This window comes from Lethenteron reissneri, chromosome 25, assembly GCF_015708825.2.
Source record: "Lethenteron reissneri isolate LAM-NWPU_2019-01 chromosome 25, ASM1570882v1, whole genome shotgun sequence".
Taxonomy (NCBI): Eukaryota; Metazoa; Chordata; class Hyperoartia; order Petromyzontiformes; family Petromyzontidae; genus Lethenteron; species Lethenteron reissneri.
Genome location: NC_083803.1, coordinates 12,932,124 through 12,948,383, shown reverse-complemented (window position 1 = coordinate 12,948,383; position 16,260 = coordinate 12,932,124). Strand labels below are relative to the sequence as shown.

Here is a 16,260-nt window from a genome sequence, read left to right as displayed (position 1 = left end):
GTGTGCCTGGGGCATAGTGGTGGTATAGCGGTTTGTGCACTGTGCTACACAGCACGAGTAAAATCACCGTTGACTTTGCAAAGCAATGATCACTGAATGCAAATATAATGTGATGCCATAAATAGCTTAGCATTGACCTCAAGAGTCGTATTAAGTGGTTGCTAATTTCTATAACACTACTTAAGTCTTATGAATACAACCTTAAACATCGAGGCACTGTGGTTGTGCATACTGTATTTGCGTGATTTGAATTTTTTGTGAAATCAATGGCTCCCACTCACAGCATGGGCTGAACGGTTGAAAATCGTACCGTAATTGAATAACCTGTTATTGAGCCCAGTTTAACCTTTTTGTAATTGCGTTTTATGGAAATTAAGAAAGAAACTATTTAATCACCGAGCAAGCTTTAAAAAATGATTACGTGTTGTGGCTCGGAGTCACAACCCGAGGCAATTTTGCACGACCATCGAAATGTGTGCCAAAGTCAGGGGCGCGTTGTGTCGCGTGGGGGAAGTAAGGCGATGTTACGCCGCTAGTTCTGAGAAGGGAAACAGAGACATTTATTCGCGAGCTATTGGGATGCACACAAAAGCCATGCATTTGTGGGGATGACAATGCGGAGAATGCATGTGCAGTGAATGCAATTGCTCTTTCCCGCTCAGTTGCCACAGCGTGATTGGAAATGGGCTCCAGTGTAAGGAATCAAATGGGGTCCCCCCCCCTGTCTAATTTCCCCTGCCTGAGCCCGTGCCACAGGCGGGCTCCTGGACAGTTGCACTGCCTACACAACACACTCTGACTAAGCCAATGCTCCAGCTGCTAGAATATTCAGTATGAAAAGAACACGCGTAAACAATTACCTAAAACCTGAGCGTACCCAAATCAAGAACAAGTTACCGCAATGGAAATTAATCACAAGGTTTGACAATAATAGAGTAGAATTAGAATTGCAGAGGTAGACTCAGTCAATGTTAATAATTTTAGCATTGAAATTTATTTATTCGGTTTTGCAGATCTATACTGACACCTTTAAGACCTGTCGGGTTATGAGTTAATATTTGAGTGCAATAAAGCCACGTTGTGACTTATGGTTCAACATTAATCCTCAAATCTCAGAGTCCTATTAAGGCCTCCGTATGAATCCTAACTATGTATCATACATCTCCACAAACAAAAAAAAACAACCGACTTCCTCGCTCGTTCATTCTGAATTTGTCATCCACGATGCAGAAGAAGAAAGTTTGTTTTTAACCTGCCTTGTACTTTCCACCACAGCGGTTGACGTGCGCTGTTCACACCAGCCGGACGCAGTTGTCATGAGTCAGAGTTTGAACTCGAGAACCGCCTCCGCGTGGCTGCACCCACTCACCTGGGTCTTGGTCTGGTGCCTCGATGTGGTACCCGTAGCCCAGCAGCGTGCGCACAGCCTCGCGCAGGCTGTCCCGATTCGACTTCTTGGTCCTCTCGTCCAGAAGGGCGTACGGCACGAGCCGCGGGTTCCGTCGGTTTTTGATGTCCTGGCCGATCACGGAGGAGTGAGTTGGAAAGATAATTCGATGAACTCATAGCGCTGTATGAAGCTGCAAAGGCCTGAATTTAAATTAATATAAACTCTATCATATATATATATCAATATATAAAACCAGTACTTAAAATGTTAAGATAAAACTGTCCCCGAAGTTAAACCAACATAGGGAAAGGCTAATCGTTTCTGGTGGCCCCGAGGCTAGAGTAGAAATTCTACATTACAATGGCAGAAGCCAAAATCTCCACAAGAAAACTAACGCTCCCAGTGGAACTTATTTTATAGAGCCCAAGGGAATGATGAGGTGAGATGACGGAATTTGAAATCGCAACATTCTGATCGCGAGTCAAACGCTCTCCTGCAGCATCATCCGGCAGAACAATGTGAGTTAAGTCACAGGGACTCATGTTAAGGAGGCTTTTGCTTGAAGACTTTATCCAATTCCTAACTCAGTACTTGTGTTTCAGGACACCACAGTGCCCAAAGAAAACCCACGCATATGACAGAATAACACTCGCACTTTGCACAGGCAAGTCAAAAGGCGTTTTTCCACACCACCCCCATTGCCCTCTATCTCACACCCATCATGGCTTGGTCCCGGTGGAGGTCACCAATCCGGCACCACCCTCCAAGTCGCTTGACCAACTGGAGCTCACCACCACCACCACCCCTGAACGCTTATCCGCATTATATTTCCGTATTGTTAAACTGCACGTTAATTCTCCTACATTAAGGCGCGCACGTGTTTACTCTGAACAGAGGCAAATTCAATTAGGCGTGAAAAAAAAGCGATGGTCTGGTGGCAGGCGAACCTGGACGACTCACAGGACAAAGACACAGATCCCCCACATAGCCTAAACAGACTGTTGTGGAAAGTGCTGTTAGCGAGCACCTATGAAGGCCGGCACAGCACACAAGGAGGTGGGTGGCCAGCACCACGCCAGGCCACGTTTGTCTCAGGTACTCATTTTTAAGGCTGCGTCGACTTTGGGAAGGCCCATTACCGGTTCAGATCCTCGTCACTGGTGTCGGCCGTGAGCGGGGGAATAGAAATCGGGTCGCCAGCTTCGTACCGCAAAGCACTAACCACGACACTATCATGCTCCCCACGAGACAGGGCGCAGTGCCACCGCACCTGCTGGATGCCGTAGGTCCAGCCCTGCCGAATGCGGTCTCGCGCCCACACATTGTGCGCGTTCTCCGCCAGGCGGTCCACGAGGGCCTCCTGGGTCGGGTTCAGCTTGGTGTTGGTGAGGTCCAGAGGAGACGGCTTGTAGTTGCTGGACATCAGGTAGCTGGGTCACACACACAGACGGACACGTGGCGAGCTGAGTTATGTTGAGTCTCCAGTGGGGGAAGTGTGGGAGCTGGGTCTCAATAGAGGTCTAGCAAGGCACGCATGGAGCCAACACCAAAACTGGGGCACGGTGATATCCTGAAGGCTTCAGTGATTGCTTGAAAATGATTTTTTTTCTTCCAATTCCATCTGGACATGTGACACTGTGGCTATAGGATGCGAGGGACCTTTTGGAAGGTCGCAAATTCAAATGACCACCGGCTGTCGAATGAGCCTGTCGTCCTTCAGGGGTTGATCAAATGAATAATGCTTTGTGGAAAGTCAAGATTGGTTGTTCAATGGAGAGCATGGTCCATGGCAATGCGAACGGAATTTACTTTACGAGAGAAAGGCAAAATGTTAAGTCACAAAACGGCTTAAGAGTGACATCAAAAGTCCTCTCCAGACTTCTTTTAATAGACTACGTTCGTCAAATACAGGATTGCATAACCTCCAGGAGCACAAAAAAGGGAATGGTCCGAACTGCTATTTGTGCCGGTGCCCTGCTGGATGAAGGCCTCCCCACGCTATGTTGGTCCTGGGGTTTGTTCGCCAAAACGTCACCACACTGGTTGGAGCGGCCAGAACTCAGGCTGCCGGGTTCCGAGTGCAGTGCACTTAACCACTGTGCCACTACTCTACCCCCAGAAGAGATTACAGAATGTCATTTCATACCCTGCATGTCGTGTAAAATTATCAATGGCAAAGCACAGTTTAACCTTAGGTAGAAACCCACGTTTAAAAGCACGAACCTCAAATGTTGCTAGCCCAGTGCAGCGACATTGGCACAATATGCGACCAATGAATTACCACTCCTGCCCCCAAACACATGGATGTTTTCAACATGGATAAGCTCCTGATAAGGATGAGAGCCATTACGGAGCTCCATTACACTCAGCTATTGCCGGCATCCAGTGACATGCTGTTTTCTCATCACAGGGTCACAAGCAAGAATGTTATAATCAAGATGTCTTCAGCCACAGAAGCCTCTTTAAGCCCAGCTGGCTGGCTTTTCTTGACTCAGCAGGAGTCAACGTATTAACACCCAAATATAGAGCCTTTAATGTGCACTCGATTTGTAATGTTAAGTAACACACTTTTTTGGCACGCGTGAAATGCCAAAAGTGTCTCCATGCTCAAATTAACATGCGGCAGTTCTCATATTTCTTCGTGGAACCGTAGCCAGGCGTTGGATATTATACATTCCTACGGCAGGAGCCGGTATCTTCATAGCACAACCGCTGCTGAGTTTACACTAAAGTTGTATTCACTATATCGACACGGAGAGATTATTGGAAACCGTTGTTTCTTTTTTAATTAATATGTTTCACCTAAAAAAATCCTTTGACATGGATAATCTCATTTGTAATGGTGTCCGGTTTTTGCCTGCACATATGGAAACATGGCGTTTATGTTATTTCGATTATTTGGCTGCTATTAATTTCCACATGATAAGCCACTTCGTTGAGCTATCATTTGTGGCCAGATAACGTCTGAAAAAGAATCTAATAACTCAGTAGGCCTCAACTGGTAAAACATGAATAGTTTAGTTTTATTTGTATTTTTTTTAGCTTGGCTTACCTTTCCTATACTATGCACTCCTATTTTGTTTTTGTATTGTTTGGTGTTGTAACATCCTGACCTGCCCCTCCTGGAGATCTGTGAAAAAGAGCTTTATAACTCATCGGATTCCACCAATACAAGTAAACATTAAGATTTTTTAAAAACAACAACTTTTAAACGATAGACTAAATCAACCTGTGAACCTACTAGATCGGTGGCAAATTTTCTTGTTTGACTTTAACCCTTTCAATCAATCGCATCATTTAAGTTTGTTGTGACAATTTGAGATCACGGACGGCGGCCTTTTTTACTTCCTGGGGAGCTTGAAACGTTTCAGGGTTGCTTCGGCTTGCTCGTCTGCAATTCCCACGTGGCATCCTAGGGCGAGGAGTGTCCTGCGGAGGGAGCAGCACACAGACGACGCAGAGTGCAGGGGAGCTGAGTGCACACAGCAACACGAGGCCATGGAGATCGACGATAGATGGACCCAGGAGGAGGTCACATTTCGTACGTGTGTTTTCATTTTGAATTCAAAGCGTTGCGGTGGGATAGTTCTGCACTTCAGGCAACGCCACTGTCCATAATTCAAAATCATCCTAATAATGCATATGCGGCTGGTGTTCCAAAGGAAATTATCCGTGGCTTATAGAAATTATGGTATATCTATACGAGTTAATTGTTTGACATGTACATGATTACAAATTCACAATCAGCAGCCCAGCATAGATGATCAAGTCAATTAAATCGAGTACATTCGAATACATTGTATTTCATGACCATTTCTCCTTTATCAAGAAAGATGGACCAATTAACTCAATCTGAGTTAGAGTCAATAACAAATACACTTTCTGGCTTGAACCAATGTTTACCCAGATCTTTCAAGTATCTGAAATGTATGTCCGAAATCATGGAACTGCCCGTGTACCTGGGTGTGCATACAGGAAATTGCTTTTGATTGGCGAAAACAAGTACAGCACTTATTTAATTCACTCTTGTTGGTTGTCTTTCTTTGACATTTCCTAATCCAGGAAGTCTAAAGTGTGTTAATGGAAGTGTTTTGTGACTTTGGTTTGCACCATTCCAATAGCAAAGGCAGCTTCGTTCTATCATTATTAGCATACTGCAAAGAGACAATTTGTATCTATGTAAAGAAACCCATCAAGATTCACTTCACTCAGAGAGCTGGTATTTCAAATCGCTGTTTAAGCTGGACAGATATATGGAGTTAAATTGCATAGTCTGTCACGGCGTAAAGAACACTGACCTATATTGTTGGATAATGCAAACGATACATTTAAAGAATAAACAAAAAATCCTGCTAAACTTAGTACGCTAATATCAAGTCAAGTCTAAATGGTTCTCTGCTCAGACAAGCAATGGGGTGGCAGCCCTGAGCCACTTATGGAAATCCCACATTCCCATGACGCGATCCAGTACATCCAAATTACCATCGCTGTTGACTTCCCACTAAGTGCTACACATTTTATCGACTTGGTTTTGAACCATTGACCATCTGACCGTGAATCGAGAATTTAAACATCGCACCACTCTGCTGGTGACAATATTATTAATTGGGGGAAAATAAAAAAACATCTTTCAAATCATCGAGACAACATTAACGGCATAATTATAATTCCCATTGCAGCAGGTCACTATCACACGGAAGCTGATGGGAATGAGCCGGTGCAGATACGTGGGTCTTGAACCTTAATCTAGAAAAATCCAAACCACTCAGCCACCACATGGCAGACACCAGCATGCGTTTATTTGTGAGCATTTAAACCAATGAAGTGTCTGACTGTCAGAGACACACATTGCTTTCACAGCCATATATAATGTTGACCGATAAAGCTTCTACGTAAATTGAATGTCTGAACAGCTTTTCTGTTTGCCCCGTTAATGATAATCTTTCATAAGCCATTAAAACAACAACAACAACAACGTTAACACTTTTATATTTGTGACAATAATAACCACTGGAGTGAAGACATCAATAAGGTCCTAAAGCTGGATCGTGTTGGAAAAAATGGCAATACAAATTGGATGCATTCATCAAGACTGGCGCTCTCTCCGGCGATTTTTATTTATTTATTCGAGTGCTTTCTACGACGACAGAGCACGCAGCCCATCAAACCAAAACACATAAACCAAGCCCAGCAGCATTCTGCTGATGCACATTAATATTTGATTGCGCTTCGTGAGTCCGAGTGTTGGGAGGTCAATTCCAGTGCAATAACGAGATTTGATGTTTTTGAAGGCTCAACCACATCCTCAGTGGCTGCACGATATTAATTAAATTAAATAATTGAAATGTAAAAAGCCGTGCGGTGTCAGTGGTGCGTTATTATCACGTCTCAGAGGGCTGGCAAAGAGTGGAGTTTGCACCACCGCGTCCAGGTCACGGACTTTTACAACAGCACGATGCAATCACGTTGGGGTCCCTGTTCTGACTAAGCTGGAGATGACCGATTCGTGTTAAAAGAATGAGGCGAGGACATCTGAGCCGGTAGAGAAACGGGGCTCGTTTTCATCACTTGGTGAGTTTTCATTCAACATCAGGTGTAAAAAAAGTGAATCGATCAATGGGGCTTCTAAAACGGCATTAATCAAGAGACACACGTGTGTGCCTGGTGTACTTTGAAGTGGATCACGACTCTGGGCAATAATAGATACGTGAAAAGGGAAAACATCGTGTAATCATACTCAGACCTCTCTCGTTTCAAGGCTACAACACGAGGAGCCTGACACCACCAGTCACTTAAGAGGCCACTCCATGCTGATGACTCTGTGATTGATACTGGTGGTCCAGTCAGGCGTTTTGGTGGACAGATTAAATATCATTTCATTTTGGAGAATTTAATGAAACCCACAAACACGTGTTTGTTTAACTATTTATTATGCATATACTATTCATACTCTGCTAAGCCATCTTATATATATTGACTTATAAGATTTACCAAAAACATACTAATTTTGATTGTTATATTTTTCACATTTGGAATCTAGTAGACTACGTCACAAACACACAGTGCTCAACTTCATTCAATAATCAGAATTTACCACGTGGAATTCGAGCCTCTCAACATTGCTGAAAGCACACATCCACACTGATGTTGACATATTGTAAGACTCGAAGAAAGCCTCACAAATTCTCATGACTTTTTTTTTCTCATGAGGATTCCAACGTCAGGCCACGTCCTTAACAACCATGTTGCATGTCCAGTATAATCAGAGTACCCGGAGAAAATCAACACATTTGATGAGACAACACCCATAAAGTTGGGGTCATTAACCCATTTGCTTCACCTGTCACATTCCATCTGGCCACCTCGTAGCCCAGTAGAGAGGAAGCATTACACACGTAGGAAAATCTCCATGTCCCACCAACCGCTCGACCTAAAGGCCTAGATTACAACAGGAATGCACCAACCGTTTCTGCAAGAGGCACTGGAAATGGAGCAATACTCTGGGACAGGTTATCACATTGACCCAAAAGATAACGAAAGGAGAGTATAGAATGTCGGACTGAGATACAGGCCACGTGTTCCTCTTGGTGGAGCTTACTTACTTGAGAGTTTCACTGGACATCTGTAGATTGTAGTTGCGTTCCTGCTCAGGGAGTTTGTGGAAGTCCACCAGACATGGATGCTGCCTCTTGTTATCATCACGGACCTAGATGAACACCAGATGACAGATAACCGTCCACTGCCAAGCCATTTCGACTTTTATCGGAGATTAGTATCACGCTTCGCGAGGCCAACTAAATAACAAATGCAACAACATCAGCAGCGTGCATACGAGATCGCCATTGTACATGTACAGTAAATGACTATGAAAGGGTTAAATGTCTTGCGAGGTTAGGCGAGTTTAAACAAAAAATAAGAACAAGCTGATTTGTAGCAGTGAAATGGACAGATACACAAATATGGTCTAAAAGTAATACATATTAAAATAACGTTTTAATCATTAAGGATTCAATAAAACTATAGGTAAAGGCTGAAAGGTGGCATTGCTCATTGAGGTTTGTTTATACCTTATCTACTTTATTCATACCAATTGAAATCTCTTGTTGCTGGACATAAACCGAGTGTTGTTGCAGCGAGGGTGATTAAAATCACCTACTGGGGAAGGATGAGTTAAGGTTGAATTATCAGCTCTGATTGTGTTCTCTTCCAATTCAACAGGCACCACATAAGTAGAAAATTAGACCAAGCAAGCAACCTTCAAATACCGACCGACCACTATCGCGAACTTAATCTCCAAGCCAGCACAAGAGTCACGATCACGCAAATGCAATTCTAGAGAGAGCTACACTCAGCACTTAAAACAAAAAAATAGACACCGCATACATTTGCAATTGCCATAGGAGGTTTTTTTTTTGGGTCAGATCGCGTAAATATAAACGTTCGTTAAATCTCAACTTAAAGCTTTCGTGACTGCAGGAGTTCATATTCTTTGGGTCTTTCGGTAAAGTCACGGAGAACAAAAAAATGTGTTCTACGTAACTTTACGGAAAGACCCAAAAAAATATGTGTCGTTAAACCCGCCACCACCACCCGACACAGGCAATTAATAAGGTTTGTCACGTAAACAAAACGTGCCAACTAGTTACTACTTCAGCACAACAATGTGTTGGAGAGTAAACACACAGCATTTACAATTCGAGTAAAATTCGAGCACGACGTTTCGCCGGTAATTACAACGTCTCATCACTCGACAGCCAAAATAGCAATTTGCCAGTGAGATCTCCTGTATACTTAAAACCTATTTCTTTCACACATTCACAATGGACAGGCTGAATGGTGAGCGAGTGACTCGTGAGACATGTGCACCCTCTTGTCCTGGGTGCCTCAACCGCCCCCCCCGCGCGACTGCCACCTAGCCCTCTCACCAAGACAGGATCGGCACAGTGCAACCACTGCGGCGTTTATTGACCACTGCGCGGGTGCAGGTTTATTGTTTCCTCACCCCCCCAAACATGGAAACGAACACGAGCCCAGTTGGTATTTGTAAAACACACACACTGATAAGAAAAGTGGATGTCTGCTGCGGCTAAGGGACCTGGCATCAAAGGCTTTTGGGCGGATATGGATTACGGTAATTTTTAGGGACGCGGAATTCGGTTTGTACAATTTTGTCAGAGGTAGGATGATTTTTTTAAGTTGTCCATCCCATCCATAATGGTACACCCAGTTAATATTCTAGAGTACACCGGCACACTGCTAAAATTATCATAATATTTCATGAGCAGACAAGCAGTGCTGAGTGGGACGTGAAAATTAAGGTAATAATGAACGCTTGTGTGCATACCAACACACTGCGAAATCTGAATACACGGCGCTTGTTGTCACGCATGATTTCTTAAACATTTTCAAGCTCAACGATTTCTCACCTCAAAATCATTATCCACGGTCCAAGATTTAAATCTTACCAATTGTCTCCAAAATTACACATCAAGTAGACACTGGCTCATGAATACATGAGGCTGTTTAATGAAAGGGGGCTGGGCTTGCAAACATGGACGGAGGAGCTGGGCGGATGAGAGCTAGCGGCTGGAAGTGGCCATTGCTCTTACCGTGCCGTACGTCCAGCCCATCTCGATCTTGTTCATGGCCCACAGCTCGTGGATGTTCTCAGCCAGCTTGTTCCGAACGCGCTCAAGATGAGGCAGCAGCGCAATCTGCAGCAATATCATTCAAAGTCAAAAGCATCACTGCGTTGAACTGAGACCCATTATCGTGAAGAGAATGTCCTCGCCTGTAAGATCGGTAATTTTCCAGCACTGATTCGGGCAGGCCTCGCTGCTGATGAGACGCTGCGAGTCGAAATCGGTCCTAGGGTTTGATTGTCATCATTTCAATGCTGCTGAGATTATGCACTCACAGAAGGCTGTGCAGCTCATGGGTTGTGCAGGAAAAACTTGTATTTTTTTTATGTGGAGAGACAGATGCATGAAGGCGACATATTGTCTGCGTATTTATAAATCCAGAGTGCCTCCGTTCATAGGGAAGCATCGTGTCCAGTGGCAGCCCTGCTGAGCCAGCAAGTGAAAATTCCACATTCTTATGGCAGTGACAAGTCTCTGCAGAGGACGACCCTTCGTTGAATTTCCACCAAATGGTGCTCATTGTTCTGATTCCCAGAGGGATGACTCTACAGTCTTCACAACCCTGCGACTGTGAGTGAAGCGCTCTTCCACCAGCGTCACACGGCTGGATAATGCGAGGGGAATTAAACGATTTTCGGTACAACCCAGAAAACAATTAAAAAACCTGGTCATGGAATTTAGAACGTAAAGTAACAAAGCTCCATCCTGCTTTGTGGAATTGCTGGAAAGATAGTGAGCAGCAAGCTCTAATTTAAGGCCAACAGTTCTGAAATGTGCATGTCTGTGTGTTGATCTGACAAAAATATTGTAGAAGAGAGTACGTGTGATAATCTGTTGTACTACCATCCACGTTTGTGTATTATGCATGGATTCTTTTCAAAACATCACTAGCAATGTAGTGTACGCGCATCAATTAAAGTGAGCATTGTGCGAATGTTCATGTTGTCTGAACGTATGCAACTTCACGAGCAGGGCAAGCTACTTTTGGTTGGCAATGGTGTACGTAGCATTGGTCACGAGCTGTGGGGCGTGTGGACAAAACTAGATGCAAGAGGTTAACGTCATCTGCCAAAGCCTTTGACAGTGATGAGAATGTAATTGCCACTCATCTTGTTAAGTAATAAACTATTTAGTGGCATAACAAATATAATTGTACCACAACACGGATGGGGTTTTGGATGCCATATGTTGGAATGAGATCATTGATCTGATTACTTCGACAAAGGCATCGGTGTCACTGCAAATGTTTATTCGCGCATTTTTGTCATTGCATCTGCGAGCATAGTGTGCATATATGTATGTGCATTAGCGTCTTGTCAGCAAGCCTCCAAACTTAAAAGGGAACACCGCTTTTTTTTGAATAAAACATCGCATAGTTCAGATGCCATATTTGAAGGCTCCTAAACAAAAAGCATTTTAGGCCATAATGTGTTGAACAAAGAGGAATTGTCCATTAACCCTTTCCAAAGCTACTTTCTAGCAGGGCTCTCTAAAGCTCTCTGTAATGGATTCCTCCAGTCTGAATAAAGATTCTCATTCTGGAAGACCTTCCACTAGCAGTGATGTGAGCAAGAAATTGCAGCACTGCACCATTACCATCGTGGTGAGCATCCTAAGTAAGTAATTGGCCAATAATACAAATTGGTAATAAAGTGAAGTCAAGCAAAGGGTGCCGTGGTGGCAATATGTCACCTGATATACAGAAGGTTGTGTGTTCGATCCCGAGCCCGATGTCTGTATATTTGGAATTTGCATGTTTGTATGTAAATATGCATGTTGAACTTCTTTCGCACCGTACGTAGCCAACCATGCTAATCGGAGCTGAGGGGAAGGACAACAAAATGTGGATTTTTATCCGGGCCCTCCGGATTTTCCCTCCACATTTACAAACACGCGTTTGAAGTATTTGACCGCTATAAATGTCCACGTGATCAGCCACTTCGTCGAGCTACCATTTGCAGCCAGGTCGCTTCTGAAAAAGAGCCACATCAGCTCAAGTGGGACTTAGCTGGTAAAGTAAAAAAATGTATAGTTTCAGCAATAGTTAATTTTATCGTGCGGCGCGCATCACCTGGCTGGTGTCGACTGGCACGGGCGTGAAGGCGGACTGCTTGAGCGACACGGTGGGCCCCAGCAGGTCGCGCGTGCCGTCGTGGTCGTGCTTGTACACCTTGACGTGCTCCACGCGCATGCGGTCCTTGGGCAGCAGCGCCTCGAAGCAGGGGGCATAACCCGCGGGAGGGAGGAACTTGAACTCGCCGTGACGGCCCCCCAGCAGGAACCGCACACTGCGCGGGTAAAACACCGCGGCCCGCGTGCACGGCAGGATGCGATTGCTCCGTGAGTCATTCAAGAAATCAATCGACGCCTCTGTTGTGCTCAGTATTTGCAAATAATTCGTAGAGTTTAAATGTATATATATATATCGAGGGTGCTTTTCAAATGGACTAAAAAATCTAAACTGCAGTATGAATACTTGGTTACAGTTTAATTTTCGATTTAAAGCTTTCGTGACTGCAGGGATTCATCATCATCTTCTTGGTTCTTTGGTTCTTTCGGTAAAGTCACGTATGTGACTTTACCGAAAGAACCAAGAAGATGGTTACAGTTTGTCATCAAAATTAGTTTTTTTTATCAACTAAAAATAACATATTTACAAACCGTAGTAAAAAGCTCACACATTGCAATATAATAACCACTCCTATTATGTAACGCCTTTGCAGCTTTTAACAGGGGGGCAGCAAATGTAATACTGCTCTCCTCCAGATTATGTACTGCGCAGCATTGCTGGACAGCTGGTGCATTCACGTGTTAAATGTATCCATTGTACACACATATTTTAAAGTATTATTACTATTTAACAACTAAAAAAATATTTAAAATATTTTAGGGCAGCCTTTAACATTTCTGCCAGGCTTATATTTCTATGGAGGCATTGTGCAGGAGTTCACAGTTGGAATCCCACCACTCTCACGGTTTCACAGCAGCATGCTGTCTGCATGCGTGTTCCCCAGCCACCTGTGCTGTTAACACCATTCCCTTGATTGCAAGTCCAGGCTCAAGGGTTTTTCCTTTGCCTGGGACTCTCTCTATACAATAAATATGCCCACTATTTCCATACAGCATGTTGCCAAAAGGTGAATGGCAAGAACGTTGCAATGCCATTCACAAAAGGACATTGAGTGCCACTGCTGTGGCCAAAATCCATAAATTAAAAAAATGACTTGCAATTAAATTGCAGGAAAATTGATAAGAATGTCTTCCACTTCTGCAAAAGGTATGGCTCATCTGAAGGGGGGCGTCTCTACGGTTCTAAATAAGGGAATTGATTAAGTGCACTTTCAAGGCCACAGTGGGTATTGCATTGGGACCCTGGAGTCTTCGTGTTGGGCAAAGAGGTTGTTAATAGGAATGTGTTATCAAATAAATATACCTTTTTGAATTCATTATCTTACATAAAAAACACCTTTCATGGGTCTCGCAAGCATACGCATTCCCCATTTCATGTATAATCTGGGGCTAATGCCAATTACGAAATAACAAAAAAAATAGGTTATTAGCTCTTTATTGATTTGTAAGTTAGACCGTCGACAGACGCTCACTAGTTATTTATAACCCAAGGGCATCTCTCTGAGACATAGAAGCTGCCAAATGCTGCAGGCAGTAAAGTCGCCGAGGCACTGGGCAGGGTATTCTGTTAAATTATTTCACCTCGTTTTGTTTTTTTGCATTGACATTTCTGCAAAACAAGTTGTAAAGATGCAGGGAAATCAGCAAGAACCATTTATAATGAATACTCGACGGTTACGGTCACACCTCAGTTCCATTCAAGGCTGGCAACTGTTCTAGTTCACAAATTGCTGTGGTATTCTAGAAAAATACATTATGCAGGATCTTTGAGACTACTATCACTACAAACAACACCGAAAATAATGCTGATAATTGGTTTAACGTTATTCACGCATGAAATAAAATGTGCAACTATAAACCGAAACACAATAAACTGACAATGAAGTAACACTCTGCACGTGGCAAACATCATTACTTAAGCGTCAATTGAGCTAAATAAACTGTTCAAACTATTTTTTTTTCAGGAGGGCCCTTCATGGGATATGTATCCAATTTCTCAGCGAGTCTCTTTGCATGTGAAAGATTTAACTCAGAGAGAGGAAATAAAAAGACAATTTCAGGCCACTACATGCAACATGTGCAATCATGTCTACAGCAATTTGGGAGTCTCTGACGCAAACATGACGATGATGATCTCTGTGCGATCCTTCAACCCTGCCTCTAGAGTGCTGACTACAGATGGTACACCACCATGGCCGGCAAATAAACATTGATATCGTGCTGCCAAACTACTGCTGGCTGCGTTGCGCCATCATAACGAACTTGGCCGGGAGCCTGACTCCCGCTCGCCCCTCTAAAAAAATAAGAGCCCGTACACTTCATAAGAGCTTAGGAGGCAGTATAGAACTTGCTTCGAAACGTGGTAGGGCAACCTGTTCTATAATGCACGATGGGAATTGGCAGCCGTCATCAAATGAGCACGGTGAGGGGGAAACTGGGCTGTGAAATGGTTGTGGAAACCGTGAGGGAAAGCACAGGCCGAGAGGAGATACTATTCAATCACGGAGAGGTTATTTCATCAACCAACAAGTGTTGAACCACAAAGGAGACAAGTGAAAATGAACATGGTTCTCTTACTCCAGGTTACAGATTGCTTGCCTTAATTCCTTGCCTTTTCTCTCTCCCATTTCATTTTTCAAGGGACCACTCTCACATTTCGTATCCCCTAGTTTGTCTCGTGCTCCCTTTTCGAATCTCTACTTTGCCTCTTTCGGTTGACTTTTCTCGCCAAAGCCTCCTTCTTTCTCTCTCTCTCTCTATTCACATGCCTTAGGTCTACGTGCACACCTTTGCACAGCGATGGGCAACCCAGACTAGTCGGTGGGCCACGTGAGCGGCCCTCGTTCTCCTCAAGTGGGCCGCAGGCTTGAAACTCTCCTTGTGCACTAAGCATCACCCTGGAGACACCTAGACCAGGCAACCACAAGAGGCTCCACGGGACGCATGTGTCCGGAGGGCTGCATGTTTCCCGCCACTGACTGTGCATCTCCTGCAATTTGTATTTGAACGTATTGGCAGTATAAAAAAGCAAATTTTGTAAAAAAAAAAATTCCCGCGATTCGCAAGCCCAGTCAGAAAATCTTGTGGGGTGCGTCAAAATCAGTTCTCGTGATGTCGAAGCAGTCGAAAGAGGAATGTTAGTTACATTTTTTATTTTAGATTGTATTATGAGGACCGGTGTGTTATGCTGCACCGGTGTACCGCCAATATGTCCATTTATTAGCTTTCGTGCATTCATGTACGTTTCTTGAGCGTGCGCATCTATTCCCCTCGAGCGCTTTCACGAAAGGGAAATCGATTTGCATTTGGTTCGACTTCGCCACAATTCAAATGATAACACCGTCGCAAATAAAAACACTGCCCACGGCTTAACCAACATTTTTTTTTTCATAAAAGCGTCTCTTCAATGCGAAGAAGCGATGCTAGTCTTCAAGTTTATTTCAGTGCGCGCGGTTGGCAGAGGGATCCTTTATAAAACGACGATGATGATGATGATGTACAAGAGTTGTGGTGAGCTGCCAGACTACGTCGCAGTCGGGAGTAGCTCCCTCGGTGCACCCACCTGACACCCGCGGAGAAGCTGACCACGGGAAAGAAGAGGCCGTCCGTGTTGAAATTCTCGAACATGCCCTGCACGGGCTGCCCATTGATGCGGAAGGAAATGCTGGGAATGTTGAGGTCCAGAAGGCAGCTCACCACGTCGTCCGCGCTCAGGACGTGCCGGTTGGGCGAGCCGACCGCGCGTGCGATGCGCCCTGTTCCGCCACACGCGGCGCGGAGGGGGTGGGGGTGAGAGACGGTGACAGCAGCCGGTGAAAGACCCCGGAGAGGGAAAAAAATCTGAATCATTATTGAGAATGGAGGAATCCGATTGAGCTATGAAGCTCTTTTTCACAGATGTCCAGTCGGGGTGGGTAAGAACGTTAGAACAAAAAACATGGTAGGAGTACAAAAACAAGCGAGCAATGTTCCAGCAAGGAGCACACACTCCACAATGCATGGATGTGTGTGCTTATACAGGAGTTCTATTCCTGCTCACGGCCAACATCGGTGACAAATATCTGGACCGGTTGTGGGCCTCCCCTTCGTCGACTCAGC

At 44.3% G+C, this 16,260-nt stretch overlaps 1 protein-coding gene across 1 annotated transcript in view; it reads right to left on the bottom strand.

Moving 5' to 3' along the window:
- The window catches only part of LOC133347254 (ryanodine receptor 2-like), a 323,764-nt gene that overhangs the window by 167,888 nt on the left and 139,616 nt on the right, over nt 1-16,260 (bottom strand). Inside the window, 7 exon segments of the mRNA XM_061559372.1 lie at nt 1,370-1,517; nt 2,661-2,820; nt 4,736-4,819; nt 7,993-8,096; nt 10,000-10,104; nt 12,104-12,320; nt 15,725-15,917. Coding sequence (XP_061415356.1) covers nt 1,370-1,517; nt 2,661-2,820; nt 4,736-4,819; nt 7,993-8,096; nt 10,000-10,104; nt 12,104-12,320; nt 15,725-15,917 — 1,011 coding nt within the window.